The sequence below is a fragment of the Salvelinus namaycush genome, chromosome 14 (genome assembly GCF_016432855.1).
Source record: "Salvelinus namaycush isolate Seneca chromosome 14, SaNama_1.0, whole genome shotgun sequence".
NCBI classification, from domain to species: Eukaryota; Metazoa; Chordata; class Actinopteri; order Salmoniformes; family Salmonidae; genus Salvelinus; species Salvelinus namaycush.
In genome coordinates, this window is record NC_052320.1 from 42,057,870 (window position 1) to 42,085,416 (window position 27,547).

The window sequence follows — 27,547 nt, forward strand, 5'->3', positions numbered from 1 at the left end:
GCGGGCTGCGTCGGTGGCACTGTATTATCCTCAAAGCAGGAAAGAAGGGGTTTAGTTTGTCTGGAATCAAGACATCGGTGTCTGACGTGGCTGGTTCTTTTTGTAGTCCGTAATTGCCTGTAGACCCTGCCACATACACTACCGTTAAAATGTTTAGATTCACTTAGAAATGTCCTTGTTTTTGAAAGAACCACATTTTTTGTCCATTGAAATAACATCAAATTGATCAGAAATACAGTGTAGATATTGTTAATAATGTCAATGACTATTGTAGCTGGAAATGGCAGATTTTTAATGGAACATCTACATAGGCGTACAGAGGCACATTATCAGCAACCATCACTCTTGTGTTCCAATGGCACGTTGTGTTAGCTAACCCAAGTTTATCATTTTAAAAGGATAATTGATTATTAGAAAACCCTTTTGCAATTATGTTAGCGCAGCTGAAATCTGTTGTCCTGATTAAGCAATTAAACTGGCCTTCTTCAGACTAGTTAGTATCTGGAGCATCAGCAGTTGTGGGTTCGATTACAGGCTCAAAATGGCCAGAAACAAATAACTTTCTTCTGAAACTCATCTGTCTTTTCTTGTTCTGAGAAATGAAGGCTATTCCATGTGAGAAATTGGCAAGAAACTGAAGATCTTGTACAATGCTGTGTACTACTCCCTTCATAGAACAGCGCAAACAGGCTCTAACCAGAATAGAAAGAGGAGTGGGAGGCCCCGGTGCACAATTGAGCAAGAGGACAAGTACATTAGTGTCTAGTTTGAGAAACAGAAGCCTCACATGTCCTCAACTGGCAGCTTCATTAAATACTACCCGCAAAACACCAGTCTCAACGTCAATAGTGAAGAGGCGACTCCGGGATGCTGGCCTTCTATGCAGAGTTCCTCTGTCCAGTGTCTATGTTCTTTTGCCCATCTTAATCTTTTATTGGGTAGTCTGAGATATGGCTTTTTCTTTGCAACTCTGCCTAGAAGGCCAGCATCCAGGAGTCGCCTCTTCACTGTTGACGTTGAGACTGGTGTTTTGCGGGTACTATTTAATGAAGCTGCCAGTTGAGGACGTGTGTACTTTTCTTTCAAAAACAAGGACATTTCTAAGTGACCCCAAACTTTTGAACGGTAGTATATGTGACTCCACTTTGTCCCCTTTACCGAAATGTTGCTTGTTTGATTGCCTTGTTGAGGGAATAACTACACTGTTTATATTCGGCCATGTTCCCAGTTACCTTTCCATGGTTAAACGCGGTGGTTCGCGCTTTCAGTTTTCCGCGAATGCCACCATCTATCCACGGTTTCAGGTTAGGGTAGTTTTTAATAGTCGCAGTGGGTACAACATTTCCAATGCACTTCCTTATAAACTCAATCAGCGTATAAATCAATGTTATTCTCTGAGGCTGCCCGGAACATTTCTCAGTCCACGTGATCAAAACAATCTTGAAGCGGGGATTCCGACTGGAATTACAATATGCTTCCTGAATATTTGAGCAACTGCACAATGGTCTGTGAAGAGACTTCTCTGTTTTAACAAGCCATTCTGGAAAAACAGACAGATAGCCTAGAATATTGTCATTATGGCATTTGCCTATTTTCAAGGTCTTTTTGCTAGGCAGTGTGTGTGATGAAAATTGGTTATTGCTGTCATAGCTTGAGGATGTGTCTGCGAGCTGTCATTATGCCTCAACTTTCCCTCCTTCTTTCATGCGTCAATCCCAAAGGAGCCTATGTCCTATTTAAAAACATATTAATGTGTTGGATAATATAACCAGCCACTCACATCAACTCAAAAGGGCCCTTCTGAGCCAATAACTTTAATTATCTTTATCTGGAACCACCCCAAATAAAAAAGGACGCAGACAAATATATAATTATAGTGTTTCTAAAGGATGTGTCTTGAGGTCGACCATTTTTAGCAGTCTGGTTGAAGACATGTTTGGCGCGGTCAGAAAGTCTACTCAGAGAGTTCGGTCCAGGTGTTTGGAGACAGAGAGTGTTGTGTGTTGGGAGGTCCAAACAGCTGACTGACCCCCCCCCCATTGAGTTGTCCAGCAGAGAGGATTTCGCCGGCGGCCCCAGACTGTTTCTCTCCCCTGGAGGATCTAACCCGCCCCATCTGCTGTGACATCTTCAGGGACCATATCCTCTCCTGTAGAGCTCCAGCTTCTGCGTATCCTGCCTTGAGCAGATCTGGAGCCCAGGAGGGCCAACCTGGCCCTGAGACCCTGCTGATGGAGAGGAAGCAGTTGTGCAGGTGTTGTAGGAGGATGGAGGAAAGAATGAAGGAGATGAGAGAAGTGATGTCATCATTGTCAGACAGGATCTGTGAGAGGCTGGTGAGGATCAGTAGGGATCAGTGAGTATCCATGAGGAGAAAGCCAAGAACTTGCTTCCGGATCCAGAGCTGGCCTTGGGACCAGAAGCACTGATTTACAAATAAAGATGTTATTATTCTTAAGAATGAATTCCATTAAATGAAGATGATATGGTCACATTTTTTTATTGATGTAGTGTGGGGGCAAATATAGAAATGAGTGAGAGCAACCCTAAATAGAGAATAATGGGCAATAATTTTATGAATAAATCATTCATAACCTGTTTATAAGTAAGGTCTGTACAGTATGTACTATTAATACATGACAATTGTTACTGGATGTTGATTTGGCAGTAAAACCAAACCGGCACACTAAGGGCAAGGATCGACCAGCGTGAAAACAGCTGCCATCTGACAAAACGGACTAACTGAACCTTGCTCCCGAGGAATTGCTGCACTGATCAATGAATGAGTGTCTTACTAGCAAGTGATGCCCCACTTGACAGAACAATCAATAGCATTATTCCTGGCTAATAAGACAACGTTTCCCATGTCTGTTTGACAAGCCCTGACCAACTACACAGCCAGAATAGGCACCTTTCCCTTTTTCCAGAATGGCTTGTTAAAACAGAGAAGTCTCTTCACAGACAATTGTGCAATTGCTCAAATATTCAGGAAGCATATTGAGATATTGTTGTACCATGGTGTTTAGTGCACTACTATGAGCTTACTTTTCTGTTGACTTGGAAAGTCAATGTGCACTGCATGTATGGTTTGCCTTTGGCCCTTTACATTTTCAACATCCACATTGTATTTGAACCTTCTGATCTTCCAGCTAGGTGTTCACTCAGCCAATTAACTGCCTTTTATGTTATTGCACATATTGATCATGTTTGTAGGCCTATTGGTTTGCACATCGTTACATGCTTGTTATCATCTCTCAGAGCAGATACAGATAAATCAATGTCATGATAGTGAATATGACTTCATCTGGACATCTGGGACTTTTTCTTCCACTACCCCAGGAGGATCCTGCAGATCAATTAACAAGTGTGTTTTGTGGTGCGGTTTAGAGGGAACATCTATTGGGAAGCCACAATGGAATGTTTGCATAATAAATGAAAAGACAAGGCACTGGCCATAGGCACTGCCCAAAAATGAACTTAAAAGAAGTAGCCTATGCATTTTGCACAAACGAAAAATCTGTACCACTCCACTTGTAAATATTTCCTAATCTTATTTGCCAATAACAGCAAGACAGACATAAACCTTCGGACGTAATAGTCAACTTGTTTCTCTTTCTATAGTTCTTTTTTCCAGAGGAACGGATGATCATGACTGACAGGCTGTTTGAAGACAAGCAGTACATTTCAACCAAAGAATCACCAACCATAAATAGATGGCTTCTTGAGTGCATTTGTTTATGGATTCATGACATACCTTTAAGTAACCTATACCCTTCAACTTTGAATATAACATTAGAGAATTCATTTTCCTCTGGCACTTCATCAGAGAGATCACATTTTTATGTGAGGTAAAAAGGCACATATAAAGGGATACCTTTCCATTTTTCAATCTTCATTATTAAATGAAAAGTGTGAATGGAGTGCAGGGGTCCAACAATAGCTTTCATTTATGCCTCATGTTCCTCAATTATTTAGTAGGGAAAGTGTTCCACTCAAGGATTGTTCAGGTTAATTTAAGTTGAAGTGCGCCTCTTATTAGGTGGAAGTACAAAGTCCTTGTGCAATCATTCCCAATCACATTTGAATATAACATACAAATAAAAACAGCATTTGTTATATTATATGATGATTAAGACTATGGTTAAAATGCCATCATTGAATGATCTTACAAAACATCCACAGACTGTAGGCTAGGCTATGTGATCTGTATGCAAAATAAAATTATGAACTTGGCTCCCTTACATTTGTAAGATTTATAGATTTATCAAAATTACATATTCATCAAAAATAATCTGAAGAGGGTTTTGTATCAAATAATGTTGGCTAAATGTTGAATCAACACATATCTTCTTCTCAAACTATAGTGTTGCAAAAACAATTACCACCTTCCCACTGGGCACACAGTGGGAAGGCAACAATTTGCAACAATTTCCAAGATTTTATTGAGTTACAGTTCATATAAGGAAATCAGTCAATTGAAATAAATGAATTAGGCACTAATCTATGGATTTTACATGAATGGGAATACAGATATGCATCTGTTGGTCACAGACACCTTTTTAAATAAGGTAGGGGCATGGCGGATCAGAAAACCAGTCAGTATCTGGTGTGACCACCATTTTCCTCAAGCAGCACAACACATCTCCTTCGCATAGAGTTGATCAGGTTGTTGATTGTGGCCTGTGGAATGTTGTCCCACTCCTCTTCAAAGGCTATGCGAAGTTGCTGGATATTAGCTGTAACTGGAACACTCTGTGGTGCACGATCCAGAGCATCCCAAACATTCTCAATAGGTGAAATGTCTGGTGAGTAACGTTGAAATGTCTATTCATAACGTTGAAATCAGCAAACCGCTCACCCACACACACTATTTGCCATCTGGCCTGTACAGTTGAAACCAGGATTAATCCGTGAAGAACACACTTCTCCAGAGTGCCAGTGGCCATCGAAGGTAAGCATTTTCCCACTGAAGGCGGTTATGACGCCGAACTGCAGTCAGGTCAAGACCCTGGTAAAGGACGACGAGCACACACATGAGCTTCCCTGAGACGGTTTCTGACAGTTTGTGCAGACATTTTTTGGTTGTGTAAACAGTTTCATCAGCTGTCCGGGTGGCTGGTCTCAGACGATCCCGAAGGTGAAGAAGCCGGATGTGGAGGTCCTGCGATGGCGTGATTACACGTGGTCTGCGTTTGTGAGGCCGGTTGGACGTACTTCCAAAATTCTCAAAAATTACATTTGAGGCGGCTTATGGTACAGAAATTAACATTCAATTCTCTTGTAACAGCTCTGGTGGACAGTCCTGCAGGAAGCATCCATGCTCCCTCGAAACTTGAGACATCTGTGGCATTGTGTTGTGACAAAACTGCACATTTTAGAGTGGCCTTTTATTGTCCCCAGCACAAGGTGCACCTATGTAATGATCATGCTGTTTAATTCATCTTCTTGATATGTCACACCTGTCAGCCCTAATGGATTATTTGGGCAAAGGAAAAATGCTCACTAACAGGGATGTAAACAAATGTGTGCACAAAATGTGAGAGAAATACGCTTCTTGTGTGTATGGAACATTTCTGGGATCTTTAACTTCAGCTCATGAAACATGGGACTAACGCTTCACATGTTGCGTTTATATTTTTGTTCAGTGTAGATGCATTTATGGCCCATTTTACCTGGGCCCTGTCAAAAACAAATGAGGGTGCGAATCTGAAAAGGGGAGGAGTCATCTACAGGCAGAACAATGATGGCCACAACCTGAAGATCCGAAAATGATGGGAGAGCAGAGCAGCAGTGGGGGAGGAGACTTGCACAGTGGTAACCTTTTCAGCTGACTATGCTACGATGTTTAAAAATACCTTGAAAACTAAGCAGGGTAGCGGTGACTTTTCAGGTTTGACCAACCAATTTGTCTTTATTTCTTGTGACACCCAATACGTTTAAACGATGGATATGTAGGCTTTTGAGTTGGTTTTATTTTCATACAGAGGAGAAAGTGAAAGGGAGAAAAGAGGAATGTCTTACCAAAAATAACAAGGTCAGTTTGGGGTTTCATCTTCTGCATCTCTCAATATTATAGGTAGCTATTTCACAAAATGAATCAGTTGTATCATTCAGCAGTGTCATATTTAACGTTATTTCCTAAATTATTAGTCTCTTTCATTACCATCCATTCTAAAGACTAACTTAGCTAGCACACTCCTCGATTAGACTGCATCTTCTCAGCGGAAGGTTAACAACAGTGGTCATACTTCGTTTCTCGTCAACATCTTCAAATAATGGATGGAAACGGGAGAAAATAGGCCACACGTTCGTATTTTGCATTGAATCGATTGTCTACATGGATTTCATAACTAACCTAGTTAGCTAACTACTTTGGGCAAGATAGGGTTTTAGTGTAGCTTGAGCCTACCTAGGTCGAGCACACGACTAGCTGGCTAAAAGCGCGAGCCGTTTTCTGCGTATAACAGGTGCATCTCTCGCTCGAGCACTGTTGTCTGCTTGGAATAATTTCCAAATCCTTTATTACACATCATTTATTACATATTTGCTACCAAAACAATCCGTTCATGTTCGGAAATGCATTTTCACTGATAAAAGGTTGCGTTGCGATTGACGTTTTGCAAGTGTTTAGCTAGCTAACGTTATAATGTTGAAGTCTAAAACGGAAGCTAGCTAGTTAGCAATGTCTAGCTTGCGAATTGTCCACGCGAATCGGGGCAAGTAGGGCCCACCTTTGTAATGACAGATTTTGGTGTATTTTGGTGTATCTGGACTATTTCGAGAATTCAATGTTAAATAATTTATTCTACTAACATGACCTAATTTATTAGCTATGTTAGCTGTTTGCCAGTTCTGTGAATATAGGGTTATTGCTAGCTTTATGAATATGAACTTATTTAAGTAACGTTAGCTACTTTTTAGCGCGCATATTTTGCATACCGGGGGCCTTTATTTATTTGACCTAGACTCGTTTAGCTAGCTAGATATTTAATTTAGGACTAGTTAGCTACATTGTCTCACCCTACAGCTAATCGTTTGGCTTTCAGACCTGGGATGTATTCATTACGGTAATTCTGTTGCCAAACGCTTCATAAACGGAAGCAAATGGAACGAAACGGGGAGGGACTTGCCCTAATTTGTCCAGTAGAATCTCTCGTTTTAGTTGAACGTTTTTCAACCGTTTGGATTCATGATTACACCCCTGATCGGCTCAAGTAACTAGCTAAATCAGTTGAGTTCTCTCTAACTCTGTTTTATTGGCTATATTGTCTTACAATTTGAATCGCATGACACTACTGCTTGGATTTTATTTTCACCCCTTTTAAGGTAGCTTACATACCCCCTATGTCAAGGTCAACATTGATAAGCCTACTTACTACTAGCTAGCTAAATTACTTGCAACTAGCTAGCTGTTCAATGGTTGGGGTCTGATTGGTTAACTTCTTAGAGAGGGATTTGGAACATCCAGTCATCTGAGATTGCAAGGTAAACTTGTCTAGTGGAAATATTTAATATTCAGATCATGTGTTATCCAATGGCTGCTTTGGTGGCTGTGGGATATGTCAATTAAATTTACTCTTAATGCCACTGCATTTGAGGCCCAATTATTTTTTATTGTTTTAAATTATTTCCCACTGTACAGGTCAAATAACAGGCAAATAATTGTAAAGGGGAATGAAGCATAGAATTTAATGTAAACTCTTCTTCCTTAATAGGAACTGTATGGAGCAGACACGGTCTATATGGGGATGAACAGAGCTATACTATTCTGACTGCAAATATACAGTAGGTAGGAAATCATTGGCATGGTAATAACATTTGCTTTACCTTACACAATTATTTGCGCAGCCCCAAGGCCTTATTCAAATTATATATAAAAAAAAAAAAACTGTTTTTAGTTTGAACCCTTTGTTTTATGTTATTGTATGAGTGGGGAGGATCTATATTCACAGTTTGGTTGTGATTTAGGCGACTGACAAACCTTCTCAAGATTACAACTTTCCCTGATTGCAACTTTGCCAAACTTGAAATCTTCAAAGTATCAATTGTATAAAGCTTCCAGAGGACGTTCTTTCTTAGGCCTATATCATCAAGGCCTATTATTGGAGGATGTGTGTTACTCTATAGTGAAAGTGCTCCTTGGCATTTTGTTGAATTTAAAGCACCTGCTGTTTAACAGATGGCCTAATTTTGGCTAACTGAGGCTTCCAACTAGGGCCTATGTCAATGATCTATGTTCTCAGGAATGGCTGTTGAATATAGGCTACGACTGAAAAGAGATGCACTTGTTTTAGGAGAACAGACAGACACAATAGACACATGAGTTAAAATCTACTCAAGTCTTTACAATTTGGTGTAACACGTCTGACTCCTTATGAAATTCACTGCTTTTGTGTTTGTTTTGATTGCATCATATTCCTCCTTGCTATTGCACTGTAGTTACGTATGGCGCGAACAGCAACACATAAAATACTTTTCTTGCTTGTTTAGGAAATGGGCTTTGAAATCAATCCTTGGTTTGAACACATGATTGAATCATGTTCAGGAAATGGGAACATGATAGAATCTAGGCCACAGTGACTAGAGCGCTCGCTTTGATGCATACTGTGGCACAAAGAGCTTTTTGCATGTAGAGCATTGCAAGGTGTATTTGCTAAACAAAATATAAACACATTTATGTAAAAATGACAGGCGTGTTTTACTTGCTTGTGCTCTTACATTTTAAGTAAAGGGAAGTGAATTGGATGATTGAGTCAAACAGTCCATAATGTAGGCCTAGGCCTGTTTTTTAATTTTTTTATTTGGAATTAAACAGCCTCTTCGAATGTAGGCCCTACCAGTTTGCCAGCTTGGCCTTGTCTCTTTCAAGGAGGCAGCTTTAGAAACCTATAGAAAGAATGACTCAACTGTGTTTCTATTCAGACTGCTCTGAGTCAGGGGCTCCTAGCAGAAGAGAGGAGAGAGCCTCATGCGGGGAGTGTATCGGGAGAGTGCAGACTAGAATCATCTCTGATGGTTTGATTGGGATCTGTAGCCTACTTCAGCATGTCTCAACATGGTTAAGGAGTAAGGCATCAGTGGGCCAAAAAAACAAGCCATCTACTGGTCAAACAAATGGTTAACAATCTTCTCAAGTTGAAAAGCAGATGACTGACAACTCAGTCTAATAGAGATTTAAGAACTTGCCAATTGCTTCAAATTATGCTTCATCAACAAATGGGAAATATGTATCCTTGCCTTGTAGCGGTACATTTTTGAGTAAGCCATGCATTTGAGATGGTGTTGTGTCTGCATCCAGCAAGGCAGATTAGATGCAGGACAGTGCCGATCGAAGGAACCCTGTGGATGGGGCTTAATTTAACTTTCCAGTTTACCCAGCTGGTGATCTAGTCATAACAATCCCATTCTATGGCAAAAACACTAGTGCTTGCTGCTGGCAATGGTCTACCTACCTCTGTAAAGATATCCATCTCTGGGCCTCCCGAGTGGTTCGATCCCAGGCTGTGTTGCAGCAATTGGCCCAGCGTCGTCCGGGTTAGGGGAGCGTTTGGCTGGCCGTGATGTCCTTGTCCCATCGCAATCTAGCGACTCCTTGTGGCGGGCCGGGCGCATGCACGCTGACTTTGGTCTCCAGCTGTATGGTGTCTCCTCCGACACATTGGTGTGACTGGCTTCCGGTTTAAGCGAGCAGTGTGACAAGAAGCAGTGCGGCTTGGCAGGGTCGTGTTTTGGAGGACGCATGGCTCTCGAGCTTCACCTCCCGAGTCCGTAAGGGAGTTGCAGCGATGGGACAAGATTGTAACTACCAATTGGATATCACAGAATTGGGGAGAAAAAGGGGTAAAATAAAAATAAGATATCCATTTATACCTACCTCTGTAAAGATATCCATCTCTACTTACCTCTGTAAAGATATACATCCATCAAAAAGTGTAGAAGTAAGATATGGTGGCCGACTGAGATTAAAGGTATGATATATTGAATGAATAAAAGCACGAAAACGTTACACTTTTCATTCCATGCTCAAATGATCGGCTCTCATCTTTGACTGTAGACTGAATCACTATGAGTGAAGGCTCCCTTGGAAGCACTTAACCCTAATTTTAGATGATTTGCTGCCTTTGCATCTAAGTTGAGGTTCTGCCATCGATCGCATCTGATAGCGAAAGCAATGTGATGACAGCGTTTGGCCTCTGAGCAGCGTTGGCCGGGCTGGCGGAGCAGAGTCAACAGACCAGGGATCTCTTAATTTCTTCACAGAAACTGAATGATGTTGACAGGTGTTTTAAAAGGGGGGAGAAAATGCTTAGATGCATTGTATCCTAATCCTCATCAGTTTCCTTTTATGAAGGGACAATGAATATTGGATCTAAGCTATATATATATATATATATGCCTGTGGTGCTGAACTTTCTCCTTTAATTAGCAACCAGGCAATAACATCTGTCAGAGTTGTAAAGAGTAGGTCTACTTTTCCCCAATAGGCCAAGTAAATGCTCTTTTATATGCAAATGTTCCTCCTAAAGATGGTCTGTTATAGTTCTGATGAGCTGACGTCACAGCCTAGCTTGCTTAGCATTAGGATTCTAGGCGATTGGCCGACCCTGGGCTGCCTGTCTTAGCACTACAGGATTGGGGTTGGCACAGTCGAGGCTCTAATTCCCACCCCCAGGGCACCTAATTAAAACTTACAACCAAGACAAATGACCTTTGACTCTGTCTGCCATCTCACGAGAACTGCTATTCTAAAAACTCCATGACATGCAAAGAGGAGATCAGTGGGAGATCAACATACCCTCTTAGCAAATGATTATGGCACTTGAAATGTTTCGATTTTCTCAGTCAGTATCGTAATAGTACTTTTGCTTGGTCTTCTGTATTTTTTTCGCACTTGCTTGTACTTAATCTATTGTTTTAGATTCTGCTTGTTCATTTAGTCAGACCTCCCATTAGATTGCTAGTTCATCATTACTATGACAAAGGCAAAAACAAACTTGTACATATGTAAATATACTCGTAAATATGTTTTAGCTCTCAGTTTTGCCCCAGTCGTTTGTTTTGTTGTCATTGATACATTCCCCCACTTCATGGGCCATTGCATTGAAATATTGTTGGCAAAAGTTACTTTCTCACTCTCTAAAAAATTTGTAAAACCCAACCCTGAATATCTGCTGAGAATTTTCTTTGTTATTATACAGTTGAAAAAGGTCACGCTCGCACAAGCATGAGAGGTCTTTTGGAGGCAAATAATGCTTGATGAGTTTATTAATTTAAAAAACGATCAGATTCTTACACGAGTTGATTCTCTTTCTTTGCAGTGGCTGACTAACATGGCTGACTAACTACCTGCCACGGACTCTTCATGGATAATAGAGGAAAACAACAAAGGAAACACAAAATAAAACCTCATTAATTATCAACAAAGACATTAAACATCCAGAAATAACAACCCACCATCGTTCCATCACTTTGACTTCCAGTACATGTGGCCTGAAATAGTCCTAAGAGAGGAGGTGGGGAACACATAGGCCTACCACTATGCACTGTAAACAGAGAGGCTGGGACTGTGGAGGTGTAGGAAGAACCAGGCCTCCAGGCAGAACTATCCCCCTGGTGCTGGGTGTCCTGGTGGCTCTGGTCCAGGGCATTGTACCTGGGAGACCGGAAGTGGAGGGCCTGGGGGAGATGGTGTTGGTGGACCTGGAAGCCTCCATGCACTCCTCTGTCCTCTCCGACTTGAATGCTGCAGCCTCTGTCACAGAGGGACCTTCCATGGGTATCCCAGAATCCCTGGCTGTGGTCAAAGAGGTGGCCCCCGTAGGCATCCCAGACTCTTCAGCGGTGGTGGGCCAAGGGTTCCAGTTGAGGATTCCACCCAGGTTGACGAATGGCAGTTGTAATGTTCAGGTAAGCACTCATGAGTAGGATGTTACTACCAAATAGGATTACTAAGACGTTTCTATTAAATTACTAGAGGGGCTATTGTTATGTAGTAGGTAGTGTAGTGTTAGCACACAGGTAGGCAACACACTATCTAGGTAACACTTCCACACTTGATCCCAGGTGGCAGCAGCCGGGTCCAGGGGTTGCCAAGGTTTGATTAAAGGGATTCTTCAGAATTTTGAGAATGAGGCCCTTTATCTATATCGCCAGAGTCCGATGAACTTGTGGATAGCATTTTTATGTGCATGCGTGCAGTTTGAAGGAAGTTGCTACACGCTAACGCTAGTTAGCATTGGCTCGCGAAACTACCTCTAACTTCCTTCATATTGGACACAGAGACATAAAAATGGTATCCACGAGTTCATCTGACTCCGGGGAAGTAGATAAAGAACATAAATGGTTAAATAAAGGGAAAAAGGCCCTTCTTGAACATAGGATGAGAAATTCGTACCAATTTACTAGAGAACCCTTAGATTTAAGTATAACTTTTGTATGACTGATGCCTTTAGTGAGAGGTCTAATGCTTTAATATTTAATAATTTCTGCATATTCGTTATGTAAATAGGCCCTTTTAATTTGATCTGGCTTGCCGTTCCAAATAAAATGGAATATTTTTTGTTCATATAATTTAATTTAAATAGCAGGTCACTAGGTGTAGGCAAAACCATAAGCAAATAGGTAAACTGTGATATGACTAAAGAGTTAATCAGGGGGATTTTTCCACAAATAGACAGGTATTTTCCTTTCCATGGTAGCAAGATCTTATCTATTTTTGCTAACTTTCTATAAAAATTTATTGGAGTGAGATAATTTCTTTCTTTTGGGATTTGTATACCGAGTATGTCCCACATCTACGTCAGACCATTTAATTGGTAAACTACATGGTAATGTAAAATTAGCATTTTTTTGTGATCCAATACGTAATATAGTACACTTATCATAATTTGGTTTTAATCCAGAGAGGATAGCAAAAGTATCTAGATCCTCTATGAGGCCGTGGAGAGACTCTAATTGTGGTTTTAAAAGAAAACATGAATCATCAGCGTACAATGACACCTTAGTTTTTAAGCCACGGATTTCTAATCCCTTAATATTATTGTTTGATCTAATCTTAACAGCTAATTAGATGGCAATAATAAATAGATATGCCGATAGTGGACAATCTTGTTTTACTCCTCTAGATAGTTTAAAACTTTCTGAGATGTAGCCATTATTTACTATTTTACACCTAGGGTTACTATACATAACTTTAACCCATTTTATAAGAGATTCCCCAATATTGAAATATTCGAGGCATTTATATATAAATTCCAGTCGTACTTTATCAAAAGCCTTTTCGAAATCAGCTATGAAAACCAGGCCTGATGTCCCCGATATTTCATAGTATTCTGTTGTTTCCAGTACTATTGTTTCCAGTTCCAGTATTCTATTGTTTCCAGTCTTATATTATCTCTAATGTATCATCCATGTTAAAAACCTGTCTGATTAGGATGAATAATATCTGACAATACTTTTTTAATTCTATGCGCCAAGCATTTTGCTAGGATTTTTGCATCACAACACTGAAGTGTAAGAGGTCTCCAATTTTTTAAATGGCCTGGATCTTTATATATACCACTTGGGTCCTGTTTCAGTAATAATGATATCAGACCTTCTTGTTGCGTGTCTGATAATCTACCATTTATATAAGATTGGTTAAAACATGCTAATAATGGTCCTCTGAGTATATAAAAGAAAGTTTTGTATACTTCCACTGGTATGCCATCCAGCCCTGGAGTTTTCCCATCCTTAAAGGCCCCAATTGCATCAAGCAGTTCCTCCTCTGTAATTTGGCCTTCACATGAGTCTTTCTGTGCAGATGTTAATTTTACATTATTATTAGGGAAAAAATCCATACAATTAGTTTCAGTTACTGGAGATGGAGGAGCCTGAAACGAAAACATATCCTTAAAGTACTTTACTTCCTCTTTCAAAATATAATTTGGTGAATCATGCGTGACTCCATCATTTGTAACAAGTTTTAATAATTTTTTTTGGTAGCATTTCTATATTGAAGATTGAAAAATAATTTGGTGCATTTTTCCCCATATTCCATCCAGTTCACTTTATTTTTACAATATATTACACTGGATCTTTCTTGAAGAAGTTCCTCCATTTCTTTTTGTTGGTACCGTTTTTATTGCTATCTAACTGTACTGTTAGTCCTTCAATTTCCTCTGTTAATATGGACTCTTTTGATCTAAATTGCTTTTGTTTTATAGATGAGTACTGAATTGCATGGCCTCTAAAGGTACACTTAAAAGTGTCCCATACCATACGGGGATCTGCTGTACCTATGTTATGTCTGAAAAAGTAAGTTATAAATTCTTCTGTCCTAGTTCTAAACAATTTATCATCTAGTAGGCTTTGTTTCAATTTCCAATATCCTCGCCCACGTGGAACTTCTGTAAGAGTAATATATATGCCAATTATGTGATGATCCGACCGCATTCTGTCCGCTATCAACACTTTTTAAACTTTTGGTGCCAGAGAGAATGGCAAAATAAAGTAGTCAAGACGACTAGCTTGATTAAGCCTCCGCCATGTATATCTCACTAGGTCAGGGTATTTAAGTCTCCATATATCCAATAATTCCAATATTTCCATGACATTCATGATTTCCTTAAGTGCCTGAGGGTGATAGTTTGTAGTGTGATTTCCTTTCCGGTCCATAGAGGTATTTAAGACCGTATTAAAATCTCCCACCATAATAATAGAGTCTAGTGTTGCTTGTAGAGTTGATCAATTCTTATATATATTTTCAAAGAAGCTTGGATCATCATTATTCGGACCGTATAGGTTAATAAGCCATATCTGTTTATTGTCCAATAACATATTTAAAATAATCCATCTACCTTGAGGATCTGTTAGGACAATTTGCACATTTGGATCAAAATTATTGTTAATTAAAACCATCACCCCTTTTGAATTTCTTTGCCCATGGGAGAAATATATTTTGCCCCCCCCAGTTCTTTTTCCACAAAACTTCATCTAAAACTGTTGAATGGGTTTCCTGTAAACAATAGATATTATATTCCTTCTTTTTTAGCCAGGTAAATACTGATAGTCTTTTCTTATTATCTGCTAGGCCATTACAATTGTAACTGGCTATACTTATTTCACCACTTACCATAATGAGACACAACTTTCAATTATTTTTATCAAAATATATGTTTGTAAACGTACCATTAAAAAGTAACATGATGATTGAGTGTCTATATAGCTGTACCATGATATTTGCATTGCTACTAAGTAAACCTCCAATTGGTCCCTACTATTCCACCCGCTAAAAGCCCTCCTCATCCCGAGTTGGGTTGTCATCCCAATGCCCGGCAGACCACCCTCGACCCCCTGTATCCCATAGCCCTGAACCGACTGGGATCCATCCTTTGAAAAGAGCACTCAGTGCCATTTACCGAATTGAAGTAGATCAATTGCCAAATGCATTTCCATCGCCCTCACCTCGATTTGTATTATATATAGCTGTGGATCATCCTCTATTGTCCCTAACATATTTTACTCCTTCGCAACAGTTGTGGGATACACACATACACCCACACACACTCAACCCTTACCCCCACACAACCATAAGCTCACTTTCTCAACAATTGCACCATCCCAGAGCCCAACTCAAGATAGGAGAGACATTCTTTGTTGGGTTGAGTGACACTGATACGCTAGGCTCTATTTGTGTTCTGAGAAATTAGTTGGTTTCCCCAAGTGATCTGTTGAAGTCAGTTTGTCAGTGAGTCTTTTGTTCCATTAGCTGACATGTGCTTTGCCACAGTAGAGGAGGTTCATCAGGTTTTGATTTAGCTGACACTTCTCTGTGTGCTATTTTATTTATTTATTTTTTATTTCACCTTTATTTAACCAGGTATGCCAGTTGAGAACAAGTTCTCATTTACAACTGCGACCTGGCCAAGATAAAGCAAAGCAGTGCGACAAAAACAACAACACAGAGTTACACATAAACAAATGTACAGTAAATAACACTATATAGAAATATATGTACAGTGTGTGCAAATGTAGAAGATTAGGAGGGTAAGGCAATAAATAGGCCATAGAGACGAAATAATGACTATTTAGCATTAACACTGGAGTGATAGATGTGCAGATGATGATTTGCAAGTAGAGATACTGGGGTGCAAAAGAGCAATAAAATAAATAACAATATGGGGATGAGGTAGTTGGGTGTGCTATTTACAGATTGGCTGTTTACAGGTACAGTGATCGGTAAGCTGTTCTGACAGCTGATGCTTAAAGTTAGAGGGAGATATAAGTGTCCAACTTCAGTGATTTTTGCAATTCGTTCCAGTCATTCCAGTGCAGCAGAGCACTGGAAGGAAAGGCGGCCAAAGGAAGTGTTGGCTTTGGGGATGACCAGTGAAATATACCTGCTGGAGTGCGTGTTATGGGTGGGTGTTGATATGGTGACCAGTGATCTGAGATAAGGCGGGGCTTTACCTAGCAAAGACTTATAGATGACCTGGAGCCAGTGGGTTTGGCGACTAATATGTAGCGAGGGCCAGCCAACGAGAGCATACAAGTCGCAGTGGTGGGTACTATATGGGGCTTTGGTGACAAAACGGATGGCACTGTGATAGACTACATCCAGTTTGCCTGAGTAGAGTGTTGAAGTCTACTTTGTAAATGACATCGTCAAAGTCAAAGATCGGTAGGATAGTCAGTTTTACGAGGGTATGTTTGGCAGCATGAGTGAAGGAGGCTTTGTTGCGGAATAGGAAGCCGATTCTAGATTTAATTTTGGATTGGAGATGCTTAATGTGAGTCTGGAAGGAGAGTTTACAGTCTAACCAGACACCTAGGTATTTGTAGTTGTCCACATATTCTAAGTCAGAACCGTCCAGAGTAGTGATGCTAGTCGGGTGGACGGGTGCAGGCAGCAATCGGTTGAAGAGCATGCATTTAGTTTTACTTGCATTTAAAAGCAGTTGGAGGCCACGGAAGGAGGCGAATGGCATTGGAGCTCGTTTGGAGATTTGTTAACACAGTGTCTAAATGTAGATGTATACAGAATGGTGTCATCTGCGTAGAGGTGGATCAGAGAATCACCAGCAGCAAGAGCGACATCATTGATATATACAGAGAAAAGAGTCGGCCCGAGGATTGAACCCTGTGGCACCCCCATAGAGACTGCCAGAGGTCCGGACAAAAGGCCCTCCGATTTGACACACTGAACTCTGTCTGAGAAGTAGTTGGTGAACCAGGCGAGGCAGTCATTTGAGAAACCAAGGCTATTGAGTCTGCCGATAAGAATGGTGTGATTGACAGAGTCGAAAGCCTTGGCCAGGTCGATGAAGATGGCTGCACAGTACTGTCTTTTATCGGTGGCGGTTATGATATCGTTTAGGACCTTGAGCGTGGCTGAGGTGCACCCATGACCATCTCGGAAACCAGATTGCATAGTGGAGAAGGTGCGGTGGGATTCGAAATGGTCGGTGATCTGTTTCTTAACTTGGCTTTCGAAGTTTTTCGAAAGGTAGGGCAGGATGGATATAGGTCTATAATAGTTTGGGTCTAGAGTGTATCCCCTTTGAAGAGGGGGATGACCGCGGCAGCTTTCCAATGATACAAAAGAGAGTTCGAACAGGCTAGTAATAGGGGTTGCAACAATTTCGGCGAATCATTTTAGAAAGAGAGGGACCAGATTGCCGAGCCCAGTTGATTTTTAGGGATCCAGATTTTGCAGTGCTTTCAGAACATTAGCTGTCTAGATTTGGGTGAAGGAGAAGAGGGGGGGGGTTGGGCAAGTTGCTGCAGAGGGTGCAGAGCTGTTGGCCGGGCTAGGGGTAGCCAGGTGGAAAGCATGGTCACCAGTAGAAAAATGCTTATTGAAATTATCGATTATCGTAGATTTATCGGTGGTGACAGTGTTTCCTAGCCTCAGTGCAGAGGGCAGCTGGGAGGAGGTGCTCTTATTCTCCATGGACTTTACAGTGTCCCAAATCTTTTTTAAATTAGTGCTACCAGGATGCACATTTCTGTTTGAAAAAGCTAGCCTTAGCTTTCCTAACTGACTGTGTATATTGGTTCCTGACTTCCCTGAAAAGTTGTATATCGCGGGGACTATTCGATGCTAATGCAGAACGCCACTGGATATTTTTGTGCTGGTCAAGGGCAGTCAAGTCTGGTGTGAATCAAGGGCTATATCTGTTCTTAGTTCTACATTTTTTGAATGGGGCATGCTTATTTAAGATGGTGAGGAAAGCAATTTTAAAGAGCAACCAGGCGTCCTCTACTGACGGGATAAGGTCAATATCCTTCCAGGGGACCCGGGCCAGGTCGATTAAAAAGGCCTGCTTGTTGAAGTGTTTTAGGGAGCATTTGACAGTGATGAGGGGTTGTCGTTTGATCGCGGACCCATTATGGACGCAGGCAATGAGGCAGTGATCGCTGAGATCCTGGTTGAAGAGAGCAGAGGTGTATTGAGGGCAAGTTGGTCAGGATGATATCTAAGAGGGTGCCCATGGTTATGGGAGGGAGGAGATTCTTCCCAGTCATGTTGCAACATTAGTGAGGATTCACAGGAAGACTGACTCTGGGGTTTTCGGGGTGACAAAGCTGTGTCTTGTGATGAGAATCAGGAGCTGGCGGAAAAGCTAGATCCACTGGTTTTGTCACTTTTTTTTATTTCACCCCTTTTTTCTCCCCAGTTTCGATCTTGTCTCATCGCTGCATCTCCCCAACGGGCTCGGGAGGTTAAAGGTCAAGTCATGCATCCTCCGAAACATGTCCCACCAAACCGCACTTCTTAACAGCCGCCTGGTTAACCCATAAGCCAGGTGCACCAATGTGTTGGAGGAAACACCGTTCAACTGACGACCGAGGTCAGCCTGCAGGCACACGGCCCACCACAAGGAGTTGCTAGAGCCAAGTAAAGTCCCCATGGCCAAACCCTCCCCTAACCCGGACGACACTGGGCCAATTGTGCGCCGCCCTATCGGACTCCAGATCACGGCCGGTTGTGATACAGACCAGGATCGAACACAGGTCTGTAGTGACACCTCTAGCACTGCGATGCAGTGCCTTAGACCGATGTGCCACTCGGGAGGCCCTCGGTTTTGTCACTTCTGGTTGTTGAGGAGCTGTTGACAGTTCCTGCAGCATGTAGACCTAGTGCTTCTGCTGTTAAGGTGGAGGAAGGTGAGGAGAATATGGCTAACGGTTCCATTTCAGTGAGTGCTTATGGCTAAAAAAGGTTTTACCTGAGTACAGAGCTGTGATTTCGATGGTTTTGTTTTGACTGGGTTCTGGATTTGAGAATGGCTTTCTTGAGGGTTTTTGTTGTCTGGTTGTGTAACCGTAGCTCTAGGGATTTATAGTGTACATATTTTGTCTCTTCAGTTAAGGAAGTTTTATGGAAAGAAAGAGGAAAAAAATGTATAAATGTTTGGAAAGTTAAGGGAAATAGATATGGGTGACCTATAGCTAGGTTTCCATCCAATTGGCGACAGATTTTAATGCAAATATTCTAAAATATATATTTTTTGTTTCCACCAAACTGACTGAAGATACAAATCAGTATGTGATGATGTAGTGCACACAATGCACCTTTTTGTTTAAGTTTTCAGGTACCGAATAAAAATGTAAAGTTCAATGTTTCCATCGCATTTTCAACTCTGCTGATAGTTTTGTTACAAAAACTTTTGCGTTAAATAGCAAATGCGCCTACTCTGGTCTTGGCACATGCACTCTAGCCAACAGCTCACAGATACGGTGCGCGTAGGCTGTGCAGGGAGGCTAGTCTACATGAGGAGATTATTATGGATAATATTTTTCTTTGTCAAACTGCAGTCAAGCATTGATCATCATGTCACCAGAATAAGACCCTCAATATTTATTGGAAAGGAGCATAGTTTAATCAGGATTTTTCTTTTTTGATTGCATTGGGCCTTGAAAGTGTCCTGATGGACTTCATATTGAAAATACAAACAAGATCTTTAGTTTTCTCCAGAGGCGATACCGTGAACATAGAGTGCATTCGGAAAGTATTCAGACCCCTTGACTTTTTCCACATTTTGTTATGCTACAGCCTTATTCTAAAATGTATTAAATAAATGTTTTTCCTCATCAATCTACACACAATACCCCATAATGACAAAGCGAAAACAGGTTTTTAGATTTTTTAGCAAATATATAAAAATTAGGGATGCACCGATATAAAACTTTCGGCCGATACCAATATCCGATATTTTCCTTGCCAAAAAACCCGGTACCGATAACCAATATAACATTTAATTCTTAAACATTGTGTTCTTAAACGCCCTTAAACATTCTAGTACAGTTAAATATTTGAAACACACACACACACACACACACACACACACACACACACACATACACACACACACACACACACACACACACACACACACACACACACACACACACACACACACACACACACACACACACACACACACACACACACACACACTGACCAAAAAGTTATTTTGTTGGCATTAGCAGTAAAACATAATCAAACCTATTTCATTCATTCACTTGCTTGCTTTGCTGTTTCATTGTTCATTTGTTCAGTTGTTTCATTCTCAACCAGGATTTCATCATACATGTCAAGCAGTGAAGTTTCAGCTCTGTCTATCCGTAGGGCCTCTCTTCCTCAGTACTCACTGTCACTGTGTCTGTTTCCATTTCACGTAAACCCTGTTTCTTGTCGAAGTATCATTCCTTGTACCTAGCATCGAGCATGGTGTCGAAACAGTAAAGAGGCTCAGAGAGAATGCCACCGACTCACTTGTTCACAGCCTCTAGTAGAGTACTTTACCAAGTTAACCCCATGGTCTGCGTCGGCAGTTTTGTTGAGCAGGCGTTTCAATGCCATGACAGAGGGTATCACGTCTGCTGCAGACGCAGTTGATGAGCTTATTTCTCGAGTCAGTTGTTCGAATGGAGCTAGGAGTGTGTTCATGTTTCCAAGTTTCAAACATGTTCTCAAATGCCATTGAAATGGCAGCAGCGGTATGAGAACCAGCACATTCTTAAGCATGCAACTGTTCTGTCACACTCAGCATGCTCATGGGTCTGGCATCGCTGGTCCAAATGTCAGTCGTGAATCTAATAGCAGTGACACCCATAGCAAGTAGCTCATGGATGTGCGTTTCAACAATACTTTGTAACTCCGGTAGGGCAACATCTGAAAAATAGTGCCTACTTGGTAGTGTGTATCGGTGCTCGACCAGTCGGAGAAATCCAACATCATCCACGACAGAGAACGGTTGATTGTCAAGGGCAATGAATACTGCTCGAGAAGTTGTGGCTCGCGGGAGCATGGTGGTGCTTGAATGAACATCCTATATCTCAAATACAAATAGCACGACATTCCCACATGTAGCCCTGAATTGTTTTCAATGGTAGATTGCGACAGGGCAGGTAAATGTTGAACTGGAAAGCAGAAATGCGCTGAGAATTTACTGGCCCGACTACGGGCCATTGTTAATGTCAGACCCTGACTCTATGTTCCTCTACCTCATTTCTGTAATTGTTTGTGCCCAACTTCTTGATCACAATACCGTACTTATTCCAGTCTTCCTGTTTATGCTGAAATACGTTTGAGGAGTTTACCTTGCACATAAGAGCCAGCTCTCAACATCTCTTTGTAATTGGGAACAACTATTACAGCCGAACAGAAAATGGCCTTCAATCTGTGTGTGGATGGAGAATGGAGAGAACCAATACTTTTTGGGAAGCATTGTAGTCCAGCTCAATAAGCTTAACTTTACGGAGCCACAACCGCTTGATTATTTCCTATTTCCCCTTCTACTTCTCCCAGCTCGTATGGCTATTTTGAACCTTACTGCAAATATTTCTGTTTGATATTTAACATACTCTAGGCCAGATCATTCTGTTGCAGCAATTTGTTTCAGCCTTAGGCTTCTCAATAACTAGCCAAATATTTACATATTTGCAATGCTATGCATAATATTATGTCTGTGTGTTTTTCTCTCTCACTGTATCACTGCTGGTTGAGGTTTACTGTGGTGCAATTTGTTCAATAAGGAGTTTATGAATGGGATAAGATTAATATTGGCTCCTTGTATTATTGGGAATGATATCCTGTCACATCGTAATGTCTCAAAATGAAGGGGTATGACTCGGGCGGCTGTCATTTTGTGAATAGGTGGTAACTGAGCCGAGCTTCCAGCTCACTTCAACAAAAGGTTGGTAGAGACAGCAATACACAGATTAAATGATTGAATGGAAAAAGTAAGACTGGGTTTTCCATCTTCAGGGCTGTATGATAAACCCTTTCATAATAATACCCTTAAGATTACTGTACAGTTGGGTAAGTTTTTATTGGCAGAATCTGCCTTTTGTGTGAAACACCCTCTCTTTTCAGAGTTTTATCTATGAGCCATAACTTTCCCCCATGTCTAAAGCGTTCTTCTCTCCTATTGCAGTTAACTGAGGTGGGAAAGGACAGCTTACCCTCCTGGCTGCACTGGGACACTGGGAGCTGCATCCTACAAGGCCTAGCCCTGGAGCAGGACAAAGGTGTCCACCATATCTCCCGCTCTGAGATAAACAGTGGCCATGGCCTGGAGGCCTTCTCTATTGAGGTGCACCTAGAAGAGCGAGCCGACACTGAGCCGGCCCTGTTGGCCCTCAAGGCTGAGAGCAACAACCACCAGTCCTTCATCTGCGGCAACGAGGAGCCCGTCACTGTCCTCACCATCATCTTGGATGCTGACCTCACCAAGATGGACGCCCAGCAGAGGGTAGGCCTGCTGGCCAGCATGAAGAAGTTTTCCGGTGTCCCTCTGGAGCACATGAAGGTGGTCCCCGTCGTCAACAACCGCCTGTTTGACATGTCCGCCTTCATGGCCGGGCCTGGAAATGCCAAAAAGGTGGTGGAGAATGGGGCCCTGTTGTCGTGGAAGCTTGGCTGTGCCCTTGACCAGTCCAACATTCCGAATATCAACAGCGTCCAATCACCTGCCAAAGACGGGTCCATGTCGTCCAAGTTAGGCTACCCAGTGGTGGGCTGGCACATCGTCAACAAGAAGCCCCACTTGGTGAAACGGGTCAGGAGGCAGCTGGGAAACACCCCCACTCCTGTGCCCTCCCTTCTCCCCCCAACCACTCATCCCGAGCCCCCTACTCGTATCATTCCCACCCCCACATCCCCTTCCATCTCCCTAGCCACTGACAGCTCTGTCCCCCCTGTCCGTGGCCCCTTGCCCTTGCCGGTGAAGCCCACTATCAGGCTAAGAGATCAGATAGCCCACACTCCTACTATAGGGGTTCCTCAGCCCACTAGGATCCTGGGCACCACCAGCACCATCCTTATACAGCCTACTATGACCCAGCCTGCTATTCCAGAGGCTACTGCTCTGCCCACCCCACCAAGCACCACTAGAAGGCCCAAGACTTCCACCACCAAGAAAACCAAGAAGCCCAAGATCTCCACTCCAGCGCCTAAGGAACCTACAACCACGACTAAGCCACCCAGACGCACCACCCATCTGTCTCCGGTTCCTGACTACAACAACGAGAAGCCCCAGCTACGCAATCCCATCGACGAGGTGAACGCCTGGGTCGGGACCTACTTTGAGGTGAAGATTCCTCCAGATACCTTCTTCGACAAAGAGGACGGCACCACAGACAAGCTGCGTCTGACTCTGAGGAAGAACCACAACGAGGCGGTGAGCGAGACCTCCTGGATCCAGTTCAACAGCACCATCCAGCTCCTTTACGGTCTCCCAGAGAAAGAACACATGGGCAAACATGAGTACTTCATGCTGGCCACCGACAAGGCAGGCATGAGCACCATAGACGCCTTTGAGGTCCATGTCAACCGTTTGTCAGTCAACGACAAACCCTCTGTCGTTTTTGCTGCCCGTTTCTACGGCGAACCCAATACACTGACCAACGACGTCCACAAGAAGATCCTCCTTACTAAGAAGTTGGCGTATGCACTGGGTGACCGGAACACCAGCACATTGACCCTGCGGAGCATCACTAAGGGCTCCATTGTGGTGGAGTGGACCAACAACAGCCTCCAGCAGAGCCCCTGTCCCAAGGACCAGATCACCGTCCTCAGCAGAAAGATCTCAGACCCCCAGGGCAGGCCAACTCTGGCCTTCTCCAATGCCATGGAGCCAGACTTCAAACCCATCAATATCTCCGTTCGCGGCACCAACAAGTGCCATACCTACACGTTTGTGCCCCCAGGAGAGGTGATTATCCCTGTTCCCCCTCCAGCCACTCCTTCCCCTGGCACGGGTCGTAGCACCAGTGACGATGTCTACCTGCACACGGTTATCCCGGCTGTGGTGGTGGCGGCACTACTGCTGATCACCGGCGTCATCGCAATGGTCTGCTACCGCAAGAAGCGCAAGGGCAAGATGAGCATTGAGGAGCAGGCCACCTTTATCAAGAAAGGGGTGCCCATTATCTTTGCAGATGAGCTAGACGACTCCAAGTCACCCCCGTCCTCTAGTATTCCCCTAATCCTGCAGGAGGAGAAGCCGCCACTGCCCCCTCCGGAGTACCCCAACATGGCGGGCCCTCACAGTACCCTGCTTAACCAGGATCTCCTGGAGTACTCCATCTACCAGGATGAGGACCCCAATGCACCCCCCTATCAGCCCCCTCCACCCTTCACTGTCCCCATTGAGGGGAAAGGGTCCCGCCCCAAGAACATGACATCATACAGGTCGCCACCTCCCTACGTTCCTCCGTAACGCTCTCAAAAGCCTGGGCTTTGGGATGGATGAGAGCAGTTGTTTGTATGAAAACAATTTACGTAGGGATTTTACATACGTACTGCAGATTAAGATGGCTTCGACATGGACGGAGTAGGCGACCACACCTGTATACGTCTACTACTGGCACAGGAAAACTACAGAGACAGTTTGAAACTCCAGCACTCTTTCTTTTGTTGTCCATCATAGTTGTGCTTTCGACTCTTGCTTAATAATCTTATTTTTAAATCTGTTCTTGCCAAGAATAATAATTTTTATCTTTGAAGATGTACTGTTTCTATTGTATAGAAAATAATGAAAATGCGGAAGAGACTGGAGGCTGCAGAGGCCTTGGATCAAATGTCACCATGACAACAGACTAGGAGGCTGTCATTCACAAAGTGAATCTTTATACAAATTACAGTGTATTGCTTTTATCTTTCTTTGGGCTAGATCTACTAAGATTTTGCAGCTGTTATTTTTAGAAGGGAGTCTAAGACAAAAAGGCAAACTAAAACCATGTTTTATTTACATCATAATCGTACATTTATATTATTCTCTTCATCTCTAGCCACGTTTCCACCCACAGTTTTTCTCAGAGTAAAGTCAATCTGTATAAATAAAATAAAAAAATGGCAGCTGTGATCGAAACAGGTAGTTTCGGTACAATTTTATAAATCATATCAAAGTTAACTTGGAGTCACACAATGATATGGTGTGTGTGGTCCTCCATGCAGTTTATTAGGCTACAGATTAAATAATTTATGACGAACTTCACAGGATGGTGAAAGTGCATGGTGATCTTGATGCTCTTTTCTAATAAATATTGAGGGTCTTATTCTGATGACAATGATGATCAATGCTTGACTGCCATTTGACAAAAATATTCTTGCTCTTATCCATAATAATCCCATAATGTAGACTATCCAACCCGCACAGCATACCCGCATTGTATCTGTACACATACTGTACCAAGGTACATATGCTATTTAACAGTTTTCGGGACAAAATGTTTGGTAGAGTTCAAAATACGATGGAAACACATTGAACTTAAGCGAAAAAGTACATTTTGTGTGCACTTTCTACATCACGCACTGACTTTTATCCTCAACAAGTTCGTTTGGTGGAAAAACACCACTGATGTGAAAATGCTCATGTTTCCTTAATGCCGATTTTTTTGTTGTTGATTTGCATGAAATCTATCTCCAATTGGATGGAAACTTAGCTTATGTTACCATTTGTTTCTCCTTGTAGGTTGTATCCCCTCTTGAAAATGACAGGTGTAAGACACCTAGTAAAACTAGCCCGTTGTGTCTTGCAGAACTAAACATTTGTAACTGGTAGCCTAAAAAGGACATGATTAAAAAAAATGTTTTCTTTAACAAATCATGTGACTGAAATATTCTCTGCTATACAGGTACTTGATCAACAAGTAAACCATAGACTCATAGTGAGTGACCCACACTTGTTCTTAATGTAATGGGATTACAAAACAGGAGTAATAATTACATTATATTCAGTGTATTAACGTGCCGCTGATCTCGTCCCTGAAACGGAGAGATCACTAAGTAGGCTAGCTGACTTTGATTATTGCGGGGTTGCCAAGGTAGTGACAAAGCAAAGCATGGCTGGTTTGGGCCCATAATGCTGAGATTCTGTGACTAGATAACAGAGAGAACTGACGGAAGTAAAGAATTAGGCTACTAGATTGATCAACTGTTTGTTGCTGTTGTTGATGCAAGTTTTGGGGACCAGTTCTCCCTTGGACCAGAGAGGTATACTACAAAGCAGGATGAATGAGTAGGGTAGCTGACTTTGATTTAAAAAATATATATATATATTATATAGATTTTCTGGTTCATTAAGAAAGCTAAACATAGACATGTGTTTTTGGTTGTTGAGTCATTTAGACCATGCCCATTTCAAGCTTATCTTTCCAAAAAATAAGTTATTTCAGAATATGTTAGCTGGCTAACTCATTGATCCTGCTTTGTAGTATTACACCCCCCCGGTCTCTTTAATCACAATGAGAGACTAACCATTAAGTAAATGAAATAAGAAAATTGAGGGGGAACGAACTGTAATATCACTGCCCTCTGCCTCTATGCTGCTGCACTGTATCGTTAGTGTTCTGCCTGCCTCTGTCATTATCAGTTGAGACAAGGCATGGGGACAAGTATATGTACATAATGGTGTGCCTATGAAACTGAAGATCTCCAAAATGTTACTGTTTTATCAGTAGAGTTGGTTTGGGAGGGTGGGTGGAAATCATTTTATATTTTGTTTGTCTAGATTTATGATCACGCTTTCATAAAACAAAAACAACTTTAATAGTTTGTGGGGGAAGGGAGATACATTTTTTGTTTTTTACTTTTCCATCACTGAAAATATTGCATCCTGTAAAGAATACGATGTGGGATGAAAACAAGTGAATAATGTACGTTTCATATCTTATGTCACCATAAGGAACAATGGTTGAAAAAATCTAATGTTTTTACAGATTTTTTGATACAGTCTCAAACTTGTTTTATGAAAATATATTAATAAAGTATATTAATAAATATATTAATAAAGATGAACTACTATTTGTAAAGCCTCAAAGACACTGTATGTTCCCTTCTCTGTTCAGTCTTTTTCCTTGGTGAAAACTGAATTTGACCACCACTGGTTTTGAATTATCACGTTACCATTTCTTCTATTTAATTTTTTTTTTTTTTAAACTTTTATTTAACTAGCCAAGTCAGTTAAGAACAATTTCTTATTTACAATGACAGCCTATGAAAAGTGGGTTAACTGCCTTGTTCAGTGGCAGAACGGCAGATTTTTACCTTGTCAGC

At 41.9% G+C, this 27,547-nt stretch overlaps 1 protein-coding gene across 1 annotated transcript; it reads left to right on the forward strand.

Annotated features, from left to right (window-relative positions):
• The first annotated feature begins 5,799 nt into the window (after positions 1–5,799).
• On the forward strand, positions 5,800–26,624 carry LOC120059530 (dystroglycan-like). Its single transcript, XM_039008657.1, has 3 exons — positions 5,800–6,034; positions 11,319–11,907; positions 22,425–26,624. The coding sequence occupies exons 2-3, from the start codon at positions 11,539–11,541 to the stop codon at positions 24,708–24,710; spliced, it is 2,655 nt and encodes an 884-aa protein (XP_038864585.1). The 5' UTR covers positions 5,800–6,034; positions 11,319–11,538; the 3' UTR covers positions 24,711–26,624.
• The last annotated feature ends 923 nt before the right edge of the window (positions 26,625–27,547 follow it).

Coding starts and splice junctions, on each gene's coding strand:
- LOC120059530 (XM_039008657.1), top strand. CDS start 11,539: ATGCACTGTAAACAGAGAGGCTGGGACTGTGGAGGTGTAGGAAGAACC. Junction 11,908..22,424: donor ATGGCAGTTGTAATGTTCAG/GTAAGCACTCAT, acceptor CTCCTATTGCAG/TTAACTGAGGTGGGAAAGGA.